This window comes from Triticum urartu, chromosome 5A, assembly GCF_056163025.1.
Source record: "Triticum urartu cultivar PI428250 chromosome 5A, HENAU_Tu73, whole genome shotgun sequence".
Lineage (NCBI taxonomy): Eukaryota > Viridiplantae > Streptophyta > Magnoliopsida > Poales > Poaceae > Triticum > Triticum urartu.
In genome coordinates this window covers 27,519,520-27,527,324 of record NC_141877.1, presented here as the reverse complement: position 1 = coordinate 27,527,324, position 7,805 = coordinate 27,519,520, and the positions used below count along the sequence as shown (strand labels likewise).

At 43.4% G+C, this 7,805-nt stretch overlaps 1 protein-coding gene across 4 annotated transcripts; it reads left to right on the top strand.

The window, feature by feature from the left end:
- Window positions 1-350: 350 nt before the first annotated feature.
- On the top strand, window positions 351-4,643 carry LOC125507330 (trifunctional UDP-glucose 4,6-dehydratase/UDP-4-keto-6-deoxy-D-glucose 3,5-epimerase/UDP-4-keto-L-rhamnose-reductase RHM1). 4 transcript variants are annotated; one of them, XM_048671948.2, is made up of 4 exons: window positions 351-618; window positions 1,946-3,519; window positions 3,651-4,114; window positions 4,458-4,643. In XM_048671948.2, the coding sequence occupies exons 2-3, from the start codon at window positions 1,969-1,971 to the stop codon at window positions 4,101-4,103; spliced, it is 2,004 nt and encodes a 667-aa protein (XP_048527905.1). In that variant the 5' UTR covers window positions 351-618; window positions 1,946-1,968; the 3' UTR covers window positions 4,104-4,114; window positions 4,458-4,643. The 4 variants fall into 4 exon arrangements, with proteins under 4 accessions (XP_048527905.1, XP_048527902.1, XP_048527903.1 ...); XM_048671945.2 differs by lacking the exon at window positions 4,458-4,643 and having other exon boundaries at window positions 3,651-4,367; XM_048671946.2 differs by lacking the exons at window positions 351-618; window positions 4,458-4,643 and adding an exon at window positions 635-764 and having other exon boundaries at window positions 3,651-4,367.
- Window positions 4,644-7,805: the final 3,162 nt, after the last annotated feature.

The window sequence follows — 7,805 nt, the reverse complement described above, 5'->3', positions numbered from 1 at the left end:
CTGGTGGTCACCCGAGCTTATTGAAGAAGCTATCGTTGGATCCACAATCATCACCTCCTATTCGACGACAATCATAGGAAGACTCCGTCACTACTCACATTTGGCAAAAAGAATCTTTGGGATAGCATGTCACCATACGCCATGGAGCCGTTTCAAAATATAAGCCCATATCAGTACAACCCCGTCTAACTACAACGACGGTCCAACAACCTCTTCCATAGACACTCCCGATTGGCGACGCCGTCTTCTCCGGTCAAAACAGAGATGGGGTGGGCCCGGACCCCGGAGGACTAAGATGAGTACCGGGGGAGAGGGAGGGAGAAAGGGAAACTGAGTGAGAATTAATAAAAGCCGTGTGATGGAGGTGGAGGTTGCGCGAGATCTGGGCGGGCAGTGCGCAGCGACACCGCGTGAGCGCCTTCCCCACCACCTCCCCCGTCGTGCTTTCCGCCGACCCCCATCATCTCGCTCTCACGCACACCGACACCGCCACCGCCACCGCCGACGCCGCCATTTTCTCCATTTATTGACGGGAAACCCCCTCTCCGCTCTCCCTCATCCACCGACGCCACCGCCCCTCCTCCTCCTCCTCCTCCTCCCCGCCGCGTGCTGCGCACGGTACGTCTCCGCGTCTTCTCTTCCCCTCTCCCCTAAACATCTCTCCCCTCGCCGCAAACCATAGTCTCTCTCTCTCTCTCTCTCTCTCTCGGGCCGCAGCCTCCGGTCGACCGACGCCTGCCTCCGTAGCTGACGGCTGAGGTGAGGTGCGTGGCCATCTTGCATTGTGCTGTAATGCACGGCAGGTGTTTGCTTCTTTGCCAAGCCCGGATCGGGTTCCTTGCGTGCTTCGGGTTCCATCTCCGCGTCTTCTCTCTTGCATCAGTTTACTCGCAACCGTTCCAAGAATACAGGAAACCGTGCTCAGATCTATCAGAAAAGAAAGAAAGATCACAAGTCGCATCTTAGCCCAGATCGATGGCTATGTTCTGCTGTTGTCTAGTGCTAGTATTTTGTTCCACTCCCTCATTTGTAGATCAGTCCAAGATCTCAAAATTCGGCCTCTTCGTAAGATCCACCGATAGTATCCCCGTATGTCTGACCAAGTTTTAGCTGCTTCAGTATGCTTTAGTGATAATTGTTGGCACGTGGACTGCCAGATGTGGAAAAACGAAGAAGACAAATAACTAGTATGTACTTGCAAAGCAGGTTCAGATCTTGGTCTAAAAAAATCATTAGATATCTACTTATCTAGGATTTGGTGCACGTTCCTGTCTATTATCTACTGTTTTCCATGATGTGTCAGTGAAAATGTCTTTAGAGTGAGCATTTCTGCTATATTGTGGTTTGATAGGATAGCACAAATATCTAAGTTTACCTCGATGCATTACTCCCCTCTGTGGTTCGCTTGAAAACCCAAGAGTTTCATGTTGTGGCTCCACTCTAATGTTTTCTTGTTTCTAGATAGAGATGCACACTTTTGTTTTATCTGGATAGGAAATAACACTGGATACTCTGTCATGCACTAATAAATTCTACTTTCAGCTTCGATATTTGTACGAATGTGCGAACCAATTATTTTCCTGCCGCAAACAAAAAGGCGGAGTGTGCCTGTTTTGCATGACTGCATTTCTCCACATTTTTGTTAAAATTCCCAGTGTTTTAATTTGGAGCTTGGTAGTTGGATCATGCCCTCTGCTCTATGAGAAACAGATGCAGTTTCCCATTTATGTAGTGACCTTAGAGACTGAGACTGGCCTTCCTGGTCTGCCCGAATTCTTTCTACAGGGGAGCTTGGTTCAGTTTCTCATTGTACCATGTTCTGACAGCTCAAAAGATAATATATAGTAATATTCTAGTTATTACATATCAGTTGTTTCATTTTATATTGGCTGTATCATAAACTGTATCTTGTCTGATCCTTTTAAATACTCTACTTGTACAACAGGATTTCAGAAATTACAGTCCAATATGGCGACACCCTACACACCTAAGAGCATCCTCATTACAGGAGCTGCTGGTTTCATCGCTTCCCATGTCACAAACCGCATTGTACGGAACTACCCTGATTACAAGATTGTCGTCCTTGACAAGCTTGATTACTGCTCCAATCTGAAGAACCTTCTCCCTGCCAGCTCGTCACCAAACTTCAAGTTTGTCAAGGGCGATATTGCCAGTGCTGATCTTGTCAACTTCCTCCTGGTCACAGAGAACATTGATACAATAATGCACTTTGCAGCCCAGACACATGTTGACAATTCTTTTGGTAACTCCTTTGAATTCACCAAGAACAACATTTATGGTACTCATGTTCTTCTCGAAGCTTGCAAGGTCACTGGTCAGATCAGGAGGTTCATCCACGTTAGCACTGATGAGGTCTATGGTGAGACTGATGAGGATGCAGTGGTTGGTAACCATGAGGCCTCACAGCTGCTCCCAACAAATCCTTATTCAGCCACCAAAGCTGGAGCAGAGATGCTTGTCATGGCTTATGGGAGATCCTATGGTCTGCCGGTCATCACTACCCGGGGAAATAATGTGTATGGTCCTAACCAGTTTCCTGAAAAGCTTATTCCGAAGTTCATTCTTTTGGCTATGAGAGGAAAGCCCCTCCCAATTCATGGTGATGGATCCAATGTCCGAAGCTACCTCTACTGTGAGGACGTTGCTGAGGCTTTTGAAGTCATTCTTCATCGTGGAGAAGTTGGACATGTTTACAACATTGGAACAAAGAGAGAGAGGACAGTCACTGATGTGGCAAAGGATGTCTGCAGGCTTTTCAATCTTGAAGCTGATAAAGTAATCCAGTTGGTTGATAATAGACCTTTCAATGATCAGAGGTATTTCTTGGATGATGAGAAGCTCAAGAGTCTTGGGTGGTCTGAGCGCACTAGATGGGAGGAGGGCCTGAGGAAGACAATGGAATGGTATGTAGCTAATTCTGACTATTGGGGTGACGTTTCTGGTGCACTGTTGCCTCATCCGAGGACACTGATGATGCCTGGGTATGAGGGCTCTGAGGAAATTAAAGGAATGCTAAATCTGTTTACTAACAATCAAACGAAGATGGTGGCTCCAACATCAGAAGGTTCTTCCCAAACTCGTTTGCTCAAGTTCTTGATATATGGCCGGACAGGATGGATTGGTGGACTTCTTGGCAAAATATGTGAGAAGCAAGGAATTCCATACGAGTATGGAAAAGGTCGCTTGGAAGAGCGCTTTTCCATTGTCCTTGATATCCAAACTGTTAAGCCAACACATGTCTTCAATGCTGCTGGTGTTACTGGCAGACCCAATGTTGATTGGTGTGAGTCTCACAAGCCAGACACCATACGTACCAATGTTGTGGGCACCTTGACTCTAGCTGATGTTTGTCGGGAGCATGGGTTATTGGTGATAAACTATGCCACTGGGTGCATATTTGAATATGATGCAAATCATCCTGAAGGGTCAGGCATCGGCTTCAAAGAAGAGGATAAACCAAACTTCACTGGTTCATTCTACTCAAAGACTAAGGCAATGGTAACTGCTTCTTCCCTTCTGTAACGACTACTTTGTTAGTATTTTATCTGTGTGGCGATATTATGTTTTTAAATTTATAAGATGCAAATCATGGAAGAAACTTCTGATCATTTTTTCCCTGGACAATGTAGGTTGAGGAACTGTTGAACGAGTACGAGAATGTCTGCACTCTGCGAGTCCGGATGCCAATATCGTCTGACCTCAACAACCCCCGAAACTTCATCACAAAGATTAGCCGTTATGACAAGGTGGTAAACATCCCAAACAGCATGACTGTGTTGGATGAGCTTTTGCCGATTTCAGTTGAGATGGCAAAAAGGAACTTGCGTGGCATCTGGAACTTCACCAATCCTGGCGTGGTCAGCCACAATGAGATTCTGGAGATGTATAAGAAGTACATGGATCCCAGCTACAAGTGGACGAACTTCACGCTAGAAGAACAGGCTAAGGTCATAGTTGCACCTCGGAGCAACAACGAGATGGACGCGACAAAGCTGAAGAGAGAGTTCCCCGAGCTGCTATCGATCAAAGACTCATTGATCAAGTATGTCTTCGAACCCAACAGGAAGGTCCCAGCAACTTGAAGCCAGAACAGGTAATAATATAGGAAATATACACCAAGCACCGAAAGATTTTAGGAACCATTCGTCGCAGCTATTCATTAGAATGTTTTACGATACTTGCAGCATATCTCTGTTATAGATTCACAGCATCGTTTGAATTATACATTTGGCAGTCTGCTGGTGGCAGCCATATATATCTTGTACCATGATTGTTCTGTCAAGAAACGAACTAATATCGAGTATCTTGTATACCTTTTAATCTGCTTACCTTTTTTTGTGTGTGAATGATCGGGCGGTCTGTGCTCTGACAAAAGCATTTGGACAAGCATTTTAACTGTTTAAGCTTACATATTTTTTTTCTCGCTTTGCTCACAGTGCTGTTTCTCTATGCTGTTGTGTTTGGTTTGGCCCAAGCTTGGAAAAGAACTTGCACTGGTTATCCACAGAGCAAAGAGTATCTATAACGGTTTTCTTCTTTTCTTCTGTACAAGAGCTTTCTTTTTCCCCGGTATACTACTACTCTCATATTGAGTTCTTTAAAAGATGTCTGTTTTAGTTTCACTGAAATCCTTCTACTTATGTTCTTTAAAAGATGTCTGTTTTAGTTTTCATTTGTTTTTTTTCTGATCTGCACCGTTGATGTGTACTCCCTCCATAAAGTAATATAAGAGCGTTTTGATCACTAAACTACATCTGCGTAGTGGGAGCGGCGTTGCAAGGCCTCTTCGTAGTGTACATGCTAATATACATCTGCGTGAATAGTGCAACCGTATGAGAGTTGCACATTGTCAGGGGAGCTCCTATTGGGCGCTCGCTGCACCACTTAGCGCTTCTGGCGCCCACGCACGCAGCCACGATGTTGGGCCGGCCCAACACGCTCGCTCGCTCGCTCGCTCCGCTCCCGATTCCTTCGCTCGCTCGGTTCGCAGCAGATTTCTTCACTCGTTTAGAGTTGAGCGGGTCGCTAGTTTGTTGTCTGACCGTTTGACTTGAAAAAGTAGATCTGGAAAATTTCAAAAACAGTTCATGAATTTTTAAAAATCGCAAAATTTTAAAAAAGATCGTGAGTTTGAGAAAGGTTCATCAATTTTGACAAAAAAGTTCATTGAATATGGAAAAATGTTCATCGATTTTGAAAAAGAAAATCATCAAATTTGAAAAAGATCATAAATTTTGGGAAAACAATTATCAAATTTGGAAAACAGTTCATTGAATTTGAAAAATGTTCATCGATTTAAAAAAATCATGGATTTTGAAAAAAGCTTGTTCAATTTGAAAAAGTTCATCCATTTGAAAAAAACATTGATTTTGAAAAAAAATCAATGACTTTGAAAAAAGTTCATTCAATTAGCGCAAAGAAAAAACTAAAAAGGAATAAAAACCAACGAAACCGTTCCGAATAAAAAAGAAAAAGGAAAAAAACATAAGAATAAAAGAGATAAGAAGGTTTTATTGAGCACATAAGGTGAAGAGGTGGAGGAAGTAGGGGTGTTTAGCGCAGGATCACCCATTTTTCAGGCCCTGCTCGCAGAGATTAAATGGATGGGACATGTCCGGGTTTTTGAAATAGCACAGGACAAGCCAGCAGAGTTGCAGTGGCAATAATTGCTGAACTGGCCAACAAAAAAAGCAGCTCAAAAGGAGCATCAATTTTCTATGGCAATTTTCTGTAATCCTCAAATTAGTGTGCAATTAACTACTGTCTTTTATCAAACAATTAACTAGCTGTGTCTTTTTTTTCAAGAGCTCTTTTAAGATGTCCCGAATATTTGACCTGAACCATCATTCATCAAGGATATATTTCACCACAAATTTTTTTCTAATTATGGCAATGTTTAAATTTTACCACATCTCTTTTTAATATAATAAAAGTTCGCATTCGACCCCCGTACGTATGTGTTGATCTACCATATGAAGATGAACTCGTGTTGTAAAATACGGTACATATCCATGTGATCCTAAAAAAAAATATACACATTACAAATGGCATTATTATACTTCATCTAAGATTGCAACATAATAAATCATCAGTACGGGTATTCACATCATTCTGAGAGAGCCAGTAAAGAAAATAAATGTACACATGCCATGCTCGGAATGTGTATGACCTTTTCTTGTGTGATAAATATATAAAAGTTCTCTATCATACATTTTCTTCTCTAACAAAAAATGTGCAAGAACATTGGTACACATGGTTGTTAAAGAAAAATTCTGATGGTATTTTGTCAGCTTTTTGTCAACTAGTATTCATTTTTGGTGTTTTCTTAAACAAATTCTACGCATTTTCTATTGTTTAGCTCCCAACTGAAAAAATAAAACATGCATAGACATATACTCGAAAACCTGAAGAAAAAAACACACCTTATCAACATGGCTGCTTTGGAGTATGACAGAAAGTGACAAACTTCTTATTTCCTTTGTTAGACATGATGATAAGGTGCATTCAATGAAAAAAAAATAGTTGGAAACAAAATCTGGCATTAATTAACTCTGTTTATTTTCCTTATATACTTAAGGTTTAAAAGGAAAGGAATAAATTATAATTTTTTTTCTTAGTTATACCGCAACAATGTCCATGCTAACCCCAAAACCGTCATTAATGGTCTAGTACCTCATATTACCTGCTACTACCTCCGTCTCGGTGTATAAGTTATTCGCGTAGTTCTAGGTTGACAATTTAGATATCTAAATATGTATTATATGTGGAAAAAATATTTAGAAACTAAATCCGTGTACAAATCTAGTGATATAATTTTCATGACATATAACACATATTTAATTTGTCAAATCGATGACCTAGAACTACGCGAATGACTTATACACCAGGACAGAGGAAGTAAGAGGTACTTCCTCCGTTTTTATTACTCTGCATATTAGCTTTGACTTTTTTTTAGAAAAGGAGGAATACCCCTGGCCTCTGCATCTGGACGATGCATACGACCAATTTATTAATTATTAACACAAGACCTTACAAAGTCGTACAACAATAAGACCAAAGCCACCATCTTCGCAACCTCTGTCGCTACTCATATCTAACTGATGAAGGGGCGCTGATGGTATGGGCCTAATACCAAACAGACCTCATAGCCAAACCTAACATCTAAGACCTAAGGTCCCACCCAGGACGTCTGCCGGGTATGGGCACCCACCAGTCCGGCGTGCTCCTCAACCAGGACGCCTGCCGGGTATGAGGCCGCCACAGCCACCTGGCACATATCCATCTTCAGAACTGTACTATTGCATCGGCCTTGCCCGGTCTCGCTGTCGCCGACGCCACCACGACGCCAGACAGCGTCGACCTCCTGCGCGTGTCCGTCACCACACATCTGACGCCAAGCCTCCGCTGCTCCATGCCGCCAAGAGCCGCCGTCAAGAATATGTAGAACGAAACACCGCTCCACCGAAAGGGAGGCAGCACACCCCCACCCCTCACCTGCAGACCCTTCCATCCGATCCCAATGTCCTTGGCGTCGCCTCCAAGAAGGTTATGGTGCACGGGGCGCCGCCGACGCCCAATCCACATCGGATCTTGGGCTTTCACCCGGACATGGGTCGGAGTGGAGAGATGGTGCCCTCAGCAACGCCCCTAAGGAGGAAAGCGGCGCCAAAAAATAGGGTCGCCGCTGCCGGCCAGCCAAGGCGGCCAAGGTTTCTCCCGGACACCGATCTGCTCCACCAGAACACACCGGAGTTGGATCCGGCAAGATCCAAACCGAACCGGGG